This window comes from Cervus canadensis, chromosome 12 (assembly GCF_019320065.1).
Source record: "Cervus canadensis isolate Bull #8, Minnesota chromosome 12, ASM1932006v1, whole genome shotgun sequence".
NCBI classification, from domain to species: domain Eukaryota; kingdom Metazoa; phylum Chordata; class Mammalia; order Artiodactyla; family Cervidae; genus Cervus; species Cervus canadensis.
Window position 1 is genome coordinate 69,761,353 of NC_057397.1, and position 17,415 is coordinate 69,778,767.

Here is a 17,415-nt window from a genome sequence, read left to right on the forward strand (position 1 = left end):
TATTTGCCAAGTGCCAGGTCTACTTAGGACTTTCTACAACCCTATAAGGTAAACTGTATTGTTACAATAGAGTGGGAAAGACTAGAGATCTCTTCAAGAAAATTGCAGATATCAAAGGTACATTTCATGCATGCATGAGGACAATAAACGACAGAAACAGCAAGGACCTAACAGAAGCAGAAGAGATTGCAAAGTGGAAAGAATACAGAAAAAAGAATTATACTAAAAAGGTCTTAACAACTCAGATAACCATGATGGTGTGGTCATTCACCTAGAGTCATACGTCCTGGAATGTGAAGTCAAGTTGGCCTTAGGAAGCATTACTATGAACAAAGCTAGTGGAGGTATTGGAATTTCAGCTAAGCGATTTCAAATCCTAAAAGATGATGTGGTTAAAGTGCTGCATTCAATATGTCAGCAAACTTGGAAAACTCAGCAGTAGCCACACAGCTGGAAAAGATCAGTTCTCATTCCAATCCCAAAGAAGGGCATTGCCAAAGAATGTTCAAACTATTGTACAATTTCACTCATTTCACGTGTTAGTAAGGTTAAGGTCAAAATCCTTCAAGCTAGGCTTCAGAAGTACGTGAACCAAGAACTTCCAGATGTACAAGCTGGTTTAGAAAGGCAGAGGAACCAGAGATCAAATTGACAATATTTGTTGGATTATGGAGAAAGCAAGGGAATTCCAGAAAAACATCTACTTCTGCTTCATTGACTCTGCCAAAGGACAGACTGGATCACAACAAACTGTAGAAAATTCTTAAAGAGATGGGAGTACCAACTACCTTACCTGACCCCTGAGAAAACTGTATGTGGGTCAAGAAGCTACAGTTAGAACTGGGCATGAAACAGCTGACTGGTTCAAAATGGAGAAAGGAGTATGACAACGTTGTATATTGTCACTCTACTTATTTAAATCTATGCAGAGAACATCATGAGAAATGCCAGGCTGGATGAATCACAAGCTGGAATCAAGATCTCCAGGAGAAATTACAACAACCTGAGATATGCAGACTGTAACACTCTAAAAGGAAGAATTAAGAATCTCTTGATAAGGGTGAAAGAGGAGAGTTAAAAAGCTGGCTTGAAACTCAACATTCAAAAGACTAAGATCATGGCATCCAGTCCCATCACTTCATGGCAAATACAAGGAGAAAAAGTGGATGCAATGACAGACTTTATTTCCTTGGGCTCCAAAATCACCAGGGATAGTGACTGCAGCCATGAAATTAAAAGACACTTGCTCCTTGAAATGGAAGTTATGCCAAACCTAGACAGTGTATTAAAAAGCAGAGACATTACTTTGCTGACAAAGGTTCATATGGTCAAAGTTAAGGTTTTTCCAGTAGTCATGTATGAATGTGACTGTTGGACCATAAAGAAAGCTGAGAGTCAAAGAACTGATGCTTTTGAATTGTGGTGCTAGAGAAGGCTCTTGAGAATCCCTTGGACTGCAAGGAGATCAAACTAGTCAATGCTAAAGGAAATCAACTATGAATATTTATTAGAAGGACTGATGCTTAAGCTGAAGCTCCAATACTTTGGCCACCTGATGTAAAGAGATTGGAAAAGACCTTGATCCTGGGAAAGACTGAAGGCAAAAGGAGATGTGGGCAACTGAGGATGAGATGGTTAGATACCATCACCAACTCAATGGCCATGAATTTGAGCAAATTCCAGGAAATAGTTGAGGACAGAGGAGCTTGGCATGCTGCAGTCCATGGGGTCACAAAGAGTTGGAGACAACTTAGGGGCCAAAAACAACAACAACACTGTTATTCCAATTTTACAGATGAGAAAACTGAGGCACACAGGTAGGTGAAGTAACTAACTTTCAGAGGCAAATAATGAAAGCAGTAAAGATTCAAATCTAAGATGTATCTGACTTCATTCATTACCTTTCACAGTCATCATGTATGACTAGGTGATGGGATAATAGAAGATTATTTGTTCTTTTTGTTAGGTTGGTTGATTTTGAGTAATTTCAAATTTTATTCAATAAATGTTAATATGATTTGATTTTTAAACCAGGGGGAAAAAGTTACTGAATGATAAAATTTGAAAATGTGTATAAATGATAAAGAAAAATTTGCAGATCTGGTAATCTTCCAAGCTGCTCATTATATTTCCTTTAGTTCCATGTTGACAAAGCCTTGAAGGACTTCTATCTCTCCTTGCTATTCTCTGGAACTCTGCATTCACTTGGATATATATTTCCCTTTTACCTTTGCCTCTCGCTTCTCTTTTTTGTCAGCTATTTGTTAAGGCCTCCTCAGACAACCACTCTGCCTTCTTGCATTTCTTTTTCTTGGGGAAGGTTTTGGTCATCACCTCCTGTACAATGTTACAAACCTCCGTCCATAGTTCTTCAGCCATTCTGTCTACCAGATCTAGTCCCCTGAATCTATTCATCACCTCCACTGTATAATCATAAGCAATTTGAATGCACTAATGGCTTTCCCTACTTTCTTCAAATTGAGTCTGAATTTTACAATAAGGAGCTGATGATCTGAGCCACAGTAAGCTCCAGCTCTTGTTTTTGCTGACTGCATAGAGCTTCTCCATCTTTGGCTACAAAGAATATAATCAATCTGATTTCGGTATTGACCATCTGGTGATGTCTACGTGAAGAGTCGTCTCTTGTGTCATTGGAAAAGGGTGTTTACTATGACAAGTGTGTTTTATTGGCAAAACTCTGTTAGCCTTTGCCCTGCTTCATTTTGCACTCCAAGGCCAACCTTGCCTGTTATTCCAGATATCTCTTTACCTTCTACTTTTGTATCCCAGTCCCCATATGATGAAAAGGACATCTTTTTTTTTTTTTTTTGGTGTTAGTTCTAGGAGATCTTGTAGGTCTTCATAGAACCATTCAACTTCAGCTTCTTTGGCATTAGTGGTTGGGGCATAGACTTGGATTATTGTGATGCTGAATGGTTTGCCTTGGAAACAAACTGAGATCATCCTGTCATTTTTGAGACTGCATTCAAGTACTGCATTTTGAACTCTTTTGTTAACTATGACGGCTACTCCATTTCTTCTAAGATTCTTGCCCACAGTAGTAGATATAATGGTCACCTGAATTAAATTCTCCCATTCCTGTCCATTTTGTTCACTGATTCCTAAAATAATGATGTTCACTCTTGCCATCTCCTATTTGACCACATCCAATTTACCTTGATTAGCATGCATGCACACAAACGGTGGAGTAAGGTAACACCTGAGTCTGAGTTGACTCAACACTGCCCACAACAGGTCCGGAGACCTTCCTACAGATATTGGATGACTTTCTGAGCAGGGAGATTGAAGAAAACTGTGTGGAGAGGAAAACGGAGGAATCATAAGGATATTCTTCATAGTGCCACTCTCTATATATTTTTCTCTTTTTTCTTATGTTCTTATGTTGTCCTTTCTTTACTACTCCATTAACTTTCACTTTTTAACCTACTTTTTCCAATTTTAAAACATCTTATTTTTTAAAAATTCATTTCATTTTTTCACTGTTTTTAGGGTACTATGTAGTTACACTGCATTTCCCCCCATGCTTTCATTTTGCATTTTTGCTAGTCAAGTTTTTACTATACATTTTCACTTAGGGGCTTGTTTACTGGCTTGATTGCTCTCTTCTTTTTTGACTCTAGTTTTTATCCTTTTTTCTGTTTTCTCTCTTCTTTTTATAAGTGTGTGAGTTTCTTTGGGTGTTATTGGCTACTGAGTGTTGCTTTCACCGTTGGTCCTGGGGTTTTGTCTTTTGTGCCGCAGGGCCTATGAAGTCTTGCTGCTAAAGTTAAGGGTCAAGCCTGAGCCCCCGAGGTGGGAGACCCGAGTCTAGGACTTGGGACCACCAGAGCACTCCCAACTTCATGGAACATTAATCGATGAGAGCTCTCCCAAAGGCCTCCCACCTCAACACTAAGACCAAGCCCACCCCAAAGCCAGCAAGCTCCAAATGTCTCATGCCAGTACTTTAGCAAAAGAGGAACACAACTTTTCTCACTAGCAGAAAGACTGTGGAAAGCCTCACCAAGGCACAGACACCCAAAAAACATGACTGGAAACGGCACTACCCTTCAGAGAGACAAGGCCCAGCTCCATGCACCAGAACACACCACACATTCCCCCAGCCAAGAGACTTTCACAAGGCACTGGTCCAACTCCACCCAAGAGAGGCAGACTCCACAACTGAGATGAACTATGACCTACCACCAGGCAGAAAGGAGACTCCAAACCCAGTAAGTTAAATAAAATAACAAGAGAAACATGTGAAAATTTAAGGACCATGGTAAAAAAAAACAAAACAAAAACAGAAAAACAAGGCCAAAAAAATGAGGAGGAAATAAACAGCTTACCTGAAAAAGAATTCAGAGTAATGAAAGTAAAGACAATCCAAAGTCTTGGAGATAAAATGAAGGCACAGATAAGTAGACTGGAGGCATGGATCAAGAAGATACAAGAAAAAGTTAACGAGGACCTAGAAGAATTAAAGAATAGACAATCAGCAATGAACACAATAATTGAGATTAAAAATACACTAGCAGGAAACAACAGCAGAATAACTGAGGCAGAAGAACAGACAAGTGAACCGGAAAGTAGAATGGTAAAAATAAGTGAAGCAAAGCAGAATAAAGGGAAAAGAATAAAAAGAAATGAGGAAGTCTCAGAGATATCTGGGACAAGATTAAGTGGACAAACATTCGAATTTTAGGGGTCCCAGAAGAAGAAGAAGAAAGAAAAGAAATGGCATGAAAAAATATTTGAGATTAGAGTTGAAAACTTCCCTAACACTGGAAAGGAACTAGCCTGCCAAGACCAGGAAGCCCAGAGAATCCATACAGGTTAAACCCAAGGACAAAAACCCAAGACACATATTAATCGAACTAACGAAAATTAAATACAAAGAACAAGCATTAAAAGCAGCAAGGGAGAAGCAACAAATAACTTACAAGGGGATCCCCCTAAGGCTAACAGTTGATTTTTCAACAGAAACTCTGTAGGCTAGAAGGGAATGGGAGGCTATACTTAAAGTGATAAAAGGGAAAAAACCTACAACCAAGATTACTCTTTTTAGCAAGGATCTCATTCAGATTTGAAGGAGAAATCAAAAGCTTTACACTCAAGCCAAAGTTAACAAAATTCAGCACCACCAATCCAACGTTACAACAAATGCTCAAGAACTTTTCTAGACAGGAAGTACAAGAGAAAGAAAAGGTCTACAAAACCAAACAATACAAGACAGTAAATGGTAATAGGATCGTGTGTGTGCATCCTCAGTCACGTCAGTCATGTCTGACTCTTTGCATCCCTGTGGACTGTAGCCTGCCAGGCTTCTCCACCCATGGAATTCTCCAGGCAAGAATACTGGAGTGAGTCCCCATGCCCTCCGACAAGGGATCCTCCCAACCCAGGGACCAAACCCATGTCCCTGCATCTCTTGCACTGCAGGCAGATTCTTTACTGCTCATTCACCAGGGGAGCACAGACATAACAATAATTATCTTAAATGTAAATGGCCTAAATGCTCCAACCAAAAGACACAGAATGGATACAAAAACAAGACCCCTATATGTGTTATCTACAAGAGGTCCACTTTATTTATTTTTTTATAGCTTTTTTTTTCATTTATTTTTATTAGTCAGAGGCTAATTACTTTACAATATTGTAGTGGTTTTTGTCATACATTGACATGAATCAGCCATGGATTCACATGCATTCCCCAACCCGATCCTCCATCCCACCTCCCTCTCTACTTAATCCCTCTGGGTCTTCCCAGTGCACCAGGCCCAAGCACTTGTCTCATGCATCTAACCTGGGCTGGTGATCTGTTTCACCCTAGATAATATACATGTTTCGATGCTGTTCTCTTGAAACATCCCACCCTCGCCTTCTCCCACAGAGTCCAAAAGTCTGTTCTGTACATCTGTGTCTCTTATTCTGTTTTGCATATAGGGTTATCATTACCATCTTTCTAAATTCCATATATATGTGTTAGTATACTGTAATGGTCTTTATCTTTCTGGCTTACTTCACTCTGTATAATGGGCTCCAGTTTCATCCATCTCATTAGAACTGATTCAAATGAATTCTTTTTAACGGCTGAGTAATATTCCATGGTGTATATGTACCAAGCTTCCTTATCCATTCGTCTGCTGATGGGCATCTAAGTTGCTTCCATGTCCTGGCTATTATAAAATGACCCAATCAAAAAATGGGCCAAAGAACTAAACAGACATTTCTCCAAAGAAGACATACAGATGGCTAACAAACACATGAAAAGATGCTCAACATCACTCATTATCAGAGAAATGCAAATCAAAACCACAATGAGGTGCCATTACATGCCAGTCAGGATGGCTGCTATCCAAAAGTCTACAAGCAATAAACGCTGGAGAGGGTGTGTAGAAAAGGGAACCCTCTTACACTGTTGGTGGGAATGCAAACTAGTACAGCCGCTATGGAGAACAGTATGGATATTCCTTAAAAAACTGGAAATAGAACTGCCATATGGCCCAGCAATCCCATTTCTGGGCATACACACCGAGGAAACCAGATCGGAAAGAGACACGTGTACCCCAATGTTTATAATAGCACTGTTTATAATAGCCAAGAGATCCACTTTAGACCTAAGCACAAATACAGACTGAAAGCAAAAGGCTAGAAAAAGATATTCCATGCAAACAGAAATCAAAAGAAAGCAGGTGCAGCAACACTCATATCAGATAAAACAGATTTATGTTGATGTACGGCAGAGACCAACAGAATACAGTGGAGCAATTATCCTCCAATTAAAAATAAATAATTCTTTAAATGTCAATTTGGTGAAGACCAAACAATCTTATTTTTCAAGCAACTTTGCAAAGTACACACTTTTGCATTTCTAAAGGAGTTCATATAGCCCATGAACAGAGTAAGTCTGCAATAACTACTTTGGAATTTATTTTATGCAGTTGCTAGAAGGCGTTAAGTCTGTGACATGCATGCATTCTTTTCAGTGCCCAGACCCTACGATCACTTCAGCATAACTGACATGGTTCATAGTGTCTGGAAATATAAGGAGCAGACAGGACACTATTTCCTGCAGAATAAAAAGATCATCCCACCTGCTAATGCCAATAGTGTCAGTATACTACAAACTTTAACAGAATTGAAGAGCCCAGATTCTACCCATTCCATTGCTTGCCACAGGCTTTATTAAACTCAAACTCCACACCTGTGTGGTTTGCACGAGCACCTCTACCTGCTCCTTCACTTAAGCCAGGCACCGTACAGAGGCCTCTGATATTCTAAGCTTCTGCAGAACACAGATCTCATTGCCACAGCAACGTGAAGGTAAGGCTAAGCAAACATAAAAGAAAGTTAGCTGACTACAAGCTTCAGTGGCTAGGCTGAATTATGTGGTAGTTACCAGTAACAAAACAAAACTACACTTTTGAGTGATGATACATCTCATAGCAATGAACATCAGTCCTTGAAAAAGTAGCTGCTCTGTGTTACAAGGTGTACTTGCTAATTTTTATTACAGTTCTTCAGTTCAGTTCAATTCAGTTCAGTCGTGTCCGACTCTTTGCAGTTCTTACCTGTATGCAATTAGATGTAGGTGAAATAGATGCTTCACCAATACTATATAGTCAAGGAAGATGAAGTCAAAGAGATAAATTAATAGGCAATTTGAAATTTTCAAGTGGAGTTTTCACTCCTGCTTGCCTCTCATTCAAGTCGTCTCCTGTTGGTCCCTATCACATTAGCCAAAACTAATATGACTAACTTTTTTGAACCAAGAAATAGAAACCCTGCGCTTGAAAGGGATTTGTTTTGATTTGGGAATTTGCTTCTAATGAAAAAGTACTAGAGACAAATATAATATTATAATTAGGTATACTGTTAACTCATTTTATTTTTAGCAAGTTTTTACTGAGCATATGCTGTACTCAAGACACTCTTCCAACCAATGGCAATATAGTGGTGAGCAAAACAGATACAATATTCCACCCACAGAGAGATTATCTCTGGGATGAGGGCAGATAAATTAAGTGAAATATACAGTATAGTAAAAGCTAATGTGTTGCTGTGGGGAAAAATAAGGCATAGAATATGGATAGAGTGTTGCTATTTTAAATAGAGTGGTCAGCAAATGTCTCACTGAGGTGACACTGAACAAAGACCCAGAGGGAGTGAGGGGCTGAGTCATGTGGTTCTTTCAGGCAGGGGAAAAGCTAAGAGCAAAGCCCCTGAGAAGGAAGCCTACGGAGCACATGAAGAGTCAGCGGGCCAGTATGGCTGAAGCAGACGGAGGAAGGAGACAGAGGGAGAGAGGCGAAGTCAGTGAGGTACAGAGGACGGGATCCCAAAGGCTGAGTCAGCCACGACATGAACCGACATTCTTACTCAAGTGGAGTGGGAAACTCTCCAAAGCTTTGAGCACAGGGCTGTCATGACCTGCCTTAGGTTTGTAGAGATTTGTTCTGGTTACTAAACTGAGAAGAAAATGTAGGAGGCAAAATTGAAAGCAGGGAGAGTAGGTAAAATGTTTTGTCCCAGGCCAGGCAAGAGATGATGACCTTGACTGAACGCCACCATAGAAGGAGTGGGAAGTCAGCAAATAAAATTACTTGCAGGTGAGAAGGTCCCAGAAAAAGAAGATGCAGTGAATTGCTATTTCCTCTCGCCTCAAAGTCCAACCTCGGCACACCTTGACCTATATCACTAAAAGAAGACAAAGAAGTCTCTCTCTTTAATCAAGGCTATTTGGTGGACCGAAACTTTTCCACTTCTCTCACCTTCATCTCAGTATCTCAAGCTACTTTTTGCATTGCATTTGTGTTTTAGAAAGACCAAGATTTAACAGTGAACCAGAAGGAAATGGAGATGAGTGAGACAAAAGTCAGTAGTCTGGGTGAGAAATAATGAGGACAGCAGAAATCAAGGCAAGACAATACTTTCCACACATGTTTAACACGTTGGTTAGCCTGAACTCAGAAGCCAACCAACTGGAAATGGTAAGCAAGGAGGGGAGAGCTGACGATGAGAGGTTAACTAGTGTAAACAACTGTAACTGAAATGACTCCGTTGATCTGAGAAGACTCAAGTTGGAGAACTGAAAATAACCAGTTCTGTATCAGAAATGTTTCACCTGGAATGCCTGTGGAATATTCAGGTGGAGATATCTAATCTGGAGTTAAAAATATAATTTCAAAGCATAAGCAGAATAAATCAGGGCTAAAGGTGAACGGCAACATCATTTCACAAACTGTGAAAGCCTACAGTTCTATCACAGCTTTCGATGCAAGACAGCATAGGAGTTTTCCCCATTCTGGAAGGGATCAAAGTACAGTTGTCCCCTTACTCTTAACTTACTTAACTTACCCAGTCATCTCTAATGTCAAAGTGCGTTATCATTTTAGGAAGAGAATATGGGACAGTTAAGTTTGCTGCTTATTTTCCACCTGGAATCTTCTTTACAAACTAAGGGCTGGGTTTCCCTGGTGGCTCGGTGGTAAAGAGTCTGCCTGCCAATGCAGGAGACACAGGTTCGATCCCTGGCCCAGGAAGATCCCACATGCCAGGGAGCAGCTGAACCCACGCGCCACGACTATTGAGCTTGTGCTCTGGAGCCGGGGAGCCACGACTCCTGAGCCCATGTGCCGCAGCTACTGACTCCCACGCACCCTAGAACCGGGGCTCTGTAACAAGAGAAGCCACTGCAATGAGAAGCCCGAGCTCCTCAACGAGGAGTAGCCCCCGCTCTCTGCAACTAGAGAGAGCCTGCATTCAGCAATGAAGGTCCAGTGCAGCCATAAACAAATAAACAAAAGAAAAAAAAAAAAACAAAACTAAGGGTTGCCAAGGATTAATGACATGCCTTCTAATATGGGCACCTAATACAGTCCATCCCTCTCCAAATTGCACGTAAGTATCTTTCCTCTCTGCCTCCTGTCTTACTTTAAAGACTTCTATCTTCCACCATTCACAAACCCTAAGGGTCTGTGCTACATCGTCTCCTATGCGGTCTCTGTCCTCCAGTCCGCTTTACCCCGGCACATCTGCGAACTGCTCTCCAGAGTACTGCAAGCCGGCTTGTAGCACTTCTCTCTTTGACCTCCTTCAGGGATTCCCTGCATAAAGTTCAGATTCCTTAGCTTCACCCAGCACAGCAAGTCATCATGACCTGGCTCTTGTCCATCTGTCCAGCCTTATCGCCCTTTGCTTTCCCCTCCTTAAAATTTATACTCAGATGAACAAAATATTCAGGGTTCCCCAAATACGAACTGTGTCCACCTCCCTATCTTTATACAAATGGATCTCCACCAACACTCAACATGCATCATTCAAAGACTAAGGCCTTCGCTAGCACTCCTGACAGACTTATTCTCCCCACCACCTCTACAACTTAATCAAATCAACTGTACACCAGTTTAGAAGTCCTAGAGGCCATTTAACATTTTCAAGACACATCATTTACCCCTCTCTTCTCTCTGGCTCCCCCTAGTAAATTCTCTCAGAGAGGAACATTTTCCTTAGCTCAGGGCCCAACGATAGAAATCTAGACTTCATCTCACACCATGCACCCAATCCACTGAGTTCATTTTAGTTCTAAATAGCTACAAAAACTGCCCTTAGTTCAGATCCCTGTCACTTTTACTTACACTCTAGGATCCCCATCTCAAATCCCACCTGATGACATTACTTTCCTGCTCCCACTTCTGATGGTGCCATTCGCTTCCTCAGCCTGGCCCAGTCTTCCTTTCTCACCTCCTACCATGAACCAAGCAACAGGGGCTCTCGATTTACCACTTGAATATCACCAGACTGCAAGCCTCTCACACACTGCCATTCCCCGGTTGAGGCCACCACGGTCTCTTATCCGGAGAGAGGCTTGCCCAAGTGGCCTCCATTCTCATGCTGCTCTCAGGCCTTCAGGACAAAGCTCTGACTCCTTCCTGGGGCTCACAGGCCTCCCCAGCCTGTCTCTCACAACCCGCCTCCTTACCTGGGACCTATAACTCTAACCTGGGCCTCCACAAAGGCCACTCTGCTGTCTAGAACTTTCTTACTCTTACTCCTCCCCTTGGCTAACTTCCACTGATCCTTCAGGTCCTAGTTTAAATGTAAAACCCCAAAATGATAAATCCTTGAAACTGCACACTTCTCCCACTGTGAGTGGGAGTGTCTTCTTCCCCAGTCCCGATGCTTCACGTCCCTCCAGGAGGGAAGATGTCTTAGTTTAACTACAGGCTTCTTTTCCCCCTTAGTCACCCAGTCCCCCTACAAATGGTTTACCTGACCAGAAAATTTGGAAAGAATAATTGGGCATGAGTAGTTCTTCTTAAACCTTCTCCCTCTTGAAACCAGAATTGAAAGAGACATGTTCAGAATTGAAAGAGATACCCCAATGTTCATCGCAGCACTGTTTACAATAGCCAGGACATGGAAGCAACCTAGATGTCCATTGGTAGACCAATGGATAAGAAAGCTGTGGTACATATACACAATGGAATATTACTCCACTATTAAAAGGAATGCATTTGAATCAGTTCTAATGAGGTGGATGACACTGGAACCTATTATACAGAGTGAAGTAAGTCAGAAAGAAGAACACCAATACAGTATAGTAACGCATATATATGGAATTTAGAAAGATGGTGATGATGACCCTAAATGCGAGACAGCAGAAGAGACTCAGATGTAAAGAACAGACTTTTGGACTCTGTGGGAGAAGGCGAGGGTGGGATGATTTGAGAGAATAGCATTGAAACATGTATATTATATGTGAAATAGATCACCAGCCCAGGTCGGATGCATGAGACAGGTGCTCAGGGCTGGTGCACTGGGATGACCCAGAGGGACGGGATGGGGAGGGAGGCGGGAGGGGGGATCGGGATGGGGGACACATGTAAATCCATGGCTGATTCGTGTCAATGTATGGCAAAAACCACCACAATATTGTAAAGTAATTAGCCTCCAATTAAAATTAATTAATTAATTAAAAAAAATAACAAAAGCCTTCTCCTTCTTGGGAGCTAGCCGCCCTCAGAGGGCAAATATTCCTCCTAAGGTGATTGTTGTTGCTCACTTGCTAAGTCCTACAACCTCATGGACTGTAGCACACCAGGCTCCTCTGTCCTCCACCATCTCCCAGAGTTTGCTCAGATTCATGTCCACTGAGTCAGTGATACCACCTGACCATCTCATCCTCTGCCACCCGCTCCCTCTTTTGCCTTCAACCTGTCCCAGCATCAGGGTCTTTTCCAATGAGTAGCTCTTCATATCAGGCGGCCAAAGTATTGGAGCTTCAGCATCAGTCCTTCCAATGAATGTTCGGGACTGATTTCCTTTAGGATGGACGGGTTTGATCTCCTCATAGTCCAAGGGACTCTCAAGAATATTCTCCAGCACAATTTGAAAGCATCAATTCTTTGGTGCTCAGCCTTTTTTATGGTCCAAATCTCACATCAGTACATGACTACTGGAAATAACCATAGCTTTGGCTACACAGACTTCGGTCAGCAAAGTGACGTCTCTGCTTTGTAATATGCTGTCTACGTCTGGCACAGCTTTCCTTCCAAGGAGCAAGCATCTTTTAATTTCATGGCTACAGTCACTGTCCCCAGTAATTTTGGACCCCAAGAAAATAAATTCTGTCACTGCTTCCACGTTTCCCCCTTCTATGTGCCATATTATATCATAATGTTACTAGACTGTTAAGCTTCATGAGCAAGAATCAGTTCTTTCTCCTGCTTGGATGGCTTAGTATAGTGCCTAATATGTAGCAAATGTTTAATCTGACACATAAATAAGTGAAGCCCACCATGCCTTGGGCCCTCAGCAACCTGTTCAGCCTCATCTCCATGCACTTCTCTCTGACTCCAAAACTTCACAAACTCCACAATGCCAAACCACTTGGATTTTTAAAAATTGGCCATGCTCCTTCACTTCTTGAAGCATGCTATTCCTTATATTAATATCTAGATTGTCTTTGGGGCTCCATATAATTCTATTCTAAAAGTGAGCTCGGAGCCATCTCCTTCATGAAGCCCTCCCTGTCTCCTTTAGGAACATACTGTTTTGTTCATATGTGCATTCTAATAACACCTCTGCATTTTCACAGTCTATTGATGTCTCATGATGACCCACTGAAATGTATTTCAGACAGATTCTGAATGAGGACCCAGTAAGAAATATGCCTTACACACAACACAGTACATGTATCCCGTCGTGTAACAGATGTTAGTTATTTACTCTGTGCTCTATGGCAATCCACTCCACTACTGTTGCCTGGGGAATTCCATGGACACAGGAGCCTGGCAGGACAGAGTCAGACATGACTAAGCTACTATCACTTCACTGGGCACTATTCTAGGCCTGGAGATAGAGCAGTGAACAAATCAGATGAAAATATTTGCCTCCAAGAAGCCTATATTCTGAAATTTTGAGTTGGGTAAAGAAAGACTTCTTAGGCTTTCTGGATAGAAAAAAATAAAATAAAGAAAACTCGAAACATAAACAACAAGGAAAAAATCCAGCTGGCTTTATACTTCTCCCTGACAAAATTCAGCATCAGAAGAAAATGAAACAATGTTGATTAAATTCAATGTGAAAAACAAATGTGATATAGCCAAGAAAAATATGCCTAGTCAGCCATCTCTTTGCCACTACAAACAGATGCCTGGGATCAAGCTGGCCAAACATTAACCCTGGTTATTTCTGACTGGCCAGTTTGCAGACATGTATTATTTTGTTTGTTTTAATTTAACTATTACTTGAATTCATAACTGGCCCAGTATCAGTTTCATAAAAATACTAATTACTCTTGATTTTTTTTAAAAAGTGGAAGTCCCTCAGTTGTGTCCGACTCTGTGTGACCCCATGGACTATAATGGAATTCTCCAGGCCAGAATACTGGAGTGGGTAGCAGTTCCCCCTGGAAGATCTCCAGGGGATCTTCCCAACCCAGGGATCAAATCCAGGTCTCCCACATTGCAGGCGGATTCTTTACCAGCTGAGCCACAAGGGAAGCCCCCCCCCCAAAAAAAAGGGAGGAGGGAAAGGATGGCTGGCAGTGTGCATCAGAGATATCAAAGAACCATAAGTTTTTAAAAGTTCCACAAATTGTATGCTTAACCTTACCACATAAGGTGAATTCTTGTATTTTCTATTCTATTCCATTTTGCTTTTCTTAAACTCATTTTGTTCCACTAAATTATTTGAAGTTCCAATCATGAGTTATTATTCATAACTTGAAAAATATACAAGAGGCTATTAATTCAAGGATGGTAGTCATAGTTTCCAAGTAAAGATTGTCAAAGAATGCCCAACACTTCTTGGGCACTTAATTAGCATTTCCTAATAAACGACTGAATGAGTGACTGTTTTCCTCAGTAAAACTGAAAGCAACTTGAGAGCAAATTTTGTATTTTTTGAACCTTTGCATTCCCATGGCCAAGCAAAGAGCTGCTGCTGCTGCTAAGTCACTTCAGCCGTGTCAGACTCTGTGCGACCCCATAGACGGCAGCCCACCAGGCTCCCCCGTCCCTGGGATTCTCCAGGCAAGAACACTGGAGTGGGTTACCATTTTCTTCTCCAATGCATGAAAGTGAAAAGTGAAAGTGAAGTCACTCAGTCATGTCCAACTCTCTGCGACCCCATGGACTGCAGCCTACCACGGGACCCTCCAGGCAAGAGTACTGGAGTGGGTTGCCAGTGCCCTCTCCGCAAAGAGCTAGTTCTCATTAAACGCGGTACTGAATGGAGCCCTAGTAGCCAATAGCACAATATGGCACTTCATAAATAGTGAAAGTCACTCAGTCATGTCCGTCTCTTTGGAACCCCATGGACTGTGACCTGCCAGGCTCCTCTGTCCATGGAATTCTCCAGGCCAGAATACTGGAGTGAGTAGCCAGTCCCTTCTCCAGGGGATCTTCCCAAACCAGGGATCGAACCCAGGCCTGCTCGCATTGCAGGGGATTCTTTACCAGCTGGGCCACCAGGGAAGCTCACTTCATAAATAGATGTATGAGGGATGAAACATTTCTCAGATTCTTGATAACTAAAATATTTAAATCGGGGGCTTTAATTGTAACAATTTGTATTTGCCCACAAAAACATGTTTCCCAGAACAACCTGCCACTTCACAGATGTGAAAACTTTTCTATGCCCAGGAATTCACACTCAAGCTTGTGTGGGCCAGGAAGGGGAGAGACACCACTTATAAGGAACTCTCTTGCCTTCAAACCTCCATCCTCAAAACTTCCATTTTTCTTAAGCAAAGGAACTTCAAAACTGTGATTACAATTAATTTTTACATGAGATTCATTTTCTCCATTTCATGCTATATTGTATAGTGATGTCAGAAGAGCTGATGTCTGTGTGACCTTATTACTACAATTCTAACAATTTGTGTTTTTTAAGAAAATCTCTGAAGATTTCTCTCCTTCACAGAGTCATTATAGGATTCAAATGAAGAGTTCTTTAAGAGGGATCAGAGTGTAGCCTTCTTTTACAACCTACAACCCAAATCTTTGTAAGAGAAAATACTATCAACAACACCACGGCCGTGAACAAATCTCACTTTTTAAAAGGAAGTTCTTATGTCAGAGACTCATAGTATTTCCTTGTGTTCACATCTGGAATTTGAAATTTGTCCATGTTTTTCAAAAAAATAAAAACATGGCTACTCATTCTATCTAACTGAAAAAAGTTTTTTTTTTTTTCCCCACAATTGGCAGATTAATTTTTCTACTTGGCTAAGGAAATTGTGAATTCAGGTTTAGTTTAGCGTAGCTCACTAAGATTTCTTTTCACTTGATTGGGGAAGGGGGTTGTCTGGAACATCATTACTTCTTTCTTCCTTTCTCTTTCTTCCCCTCTCCAGCTGTTTCGTCTTGCCCACTTTAGACTATCGGTCTAGAGGAAAGACGTTGACAAAACAAAACAAAATTATGAGAGAAAAAGCAGTGGAAGCCAGCCTGAGATGCAGCTCTCCCAGCATTAATTCCAGGCAGGGAAACTTAAACAGCTAGATTTGCTTTCTTATTTTCTTGTTTATGTGAATATGTTCGTATGGGCTTCCCAGGTGTAGCGCACAGGTCAAGAATCCACCTGCCAATGCAGGAAGCAAAGGCGCAAAGAGATGCGAGTTCTGCTCCGCGGATGGGGAAGACCCCTGGAATAGGAAATGGCAACCCACTCCAGGCAAGAGCCTGGAAAATTCCCTGGACAGAGGCGCCTCCAGGCTACGGTCCATGGGGCCCGCAACGAGTCCAACGTGACTCAGCACTCATGCGCGCCAGGTTGGTATTAATCTTTGAACAACAAACAGGTGAACGAATTTCTTCGTTTAAAAAAAGGACTCCAGCTGAGGCCAGTGTTTCCTCTGGGCCCTGCTTCCCACCCTCGCTCCCGCTCGTCACCAGGCCGGCCGGTGTGTGCTGGGTCCTTCTCTCTATTTACATGCAACTTGGACTCTTTGCGATCTCATGGACTATACAGTCCATGGAATTCTCCAGACCAGAAAACTGGAGTGGGTAGCCTTTCCCTTCTCCAGGTGATCTTCCCAACCCAGGGATCGAACCCAGGTCTCCAGCATTGCAGGCGATTCTTTACCAGCTGAGCCACGAGGGAAGCCCGACTTTCACTGGAAACTCACAAGAATGTGCAACTTGTGAGAACCACGCAGGCGCTCACCGTGCCCCTCCACACCGGCACAAACGCACCCCAGGGCTTCTTCCGAGGGCAGCTGGACGTGATCGCCCCGCTTCATCCCAGTGCCGGGAAGTCGCGGCCCTCCGCCCCGGCCCCGCGCCGGCAGGACCCCCGCGCCTCGCTCCCCGCACCGGGGCCGCGGGGCCCCACGGCGCTCCTCCCCGCGCCCGGGACGCCGCGTCTGCGCTCAGCGCGCCCCCCGGACGGGGCTCTTGCAGGGGACACGCAGGGCACCCGGCCCTTTCGGCGCTGCCTTACCCGCCGGGGACCGCGACCCCAAGAAAAGAGAAGCTGGCTTAGCACCGCCATGTCTGGCCTCCCCAGGTCTGGCAGGAAATGCGCGCGCGAAGGGAGGCGGGTCAGAGAGCCCCAAGTTGGCAGGACTGGGCTGGCCAGGGAGGACCCGCCTGGGCGGCTGGGGCTCCCCGCCCCACCCCGGGTCAGAGCCCAGGCCTCTCCAGCGCTTTGTTGTGCTCCAATTACCTTTGTTTTCCCGATTGCTGTTGTTGTTTTAATAGGGTCTTTAATGGAGGTTCATCTGTCCCTCTGTGAGTGCCCGACTTACCGTGCCAGAAAAGTCTGAAGACTGCAGAAATGCGCGACATGGATACACGTGGGACTTAGCGACTAAGTCCTCTCTGACTCTTTGGCACCCCCATGGACTGGGTGGTAGGGTAAGGGAGTTAGAGAAGGCGAGGTTCAGAGAAAAGAACCAGACCG

General features: G+C 42.9%; 1 protein-coding gene across 1 annotated transcript in view; it reads right to left on the reverse strand.

Annotated features, from left to right (window-relative positions):
- Positions 1 to 17,104, reverse strand: part of DECR1 (2,4-dienoyl-CoA reductase 1) — a 41,151-nt gene extending 24,047 nt beyond the window's left edge. Inside the window, exon 1 of the mRNA XM_043483699.1 lies at positions 16,954 to 17,104. Within this exon, the coding sequence (XP_043339634.1) occupies positions 16,954 to 17,004 (51 nt within the window). The 5' untranslated portion in view covers positions 17,005 to 17,104. The remainder of the gene's footprint in view (positions 1 to 16,953) is intronic.
- Between the last annotated feature and the right edge of the window lie 311 nt (positions 17,105 to 17,415).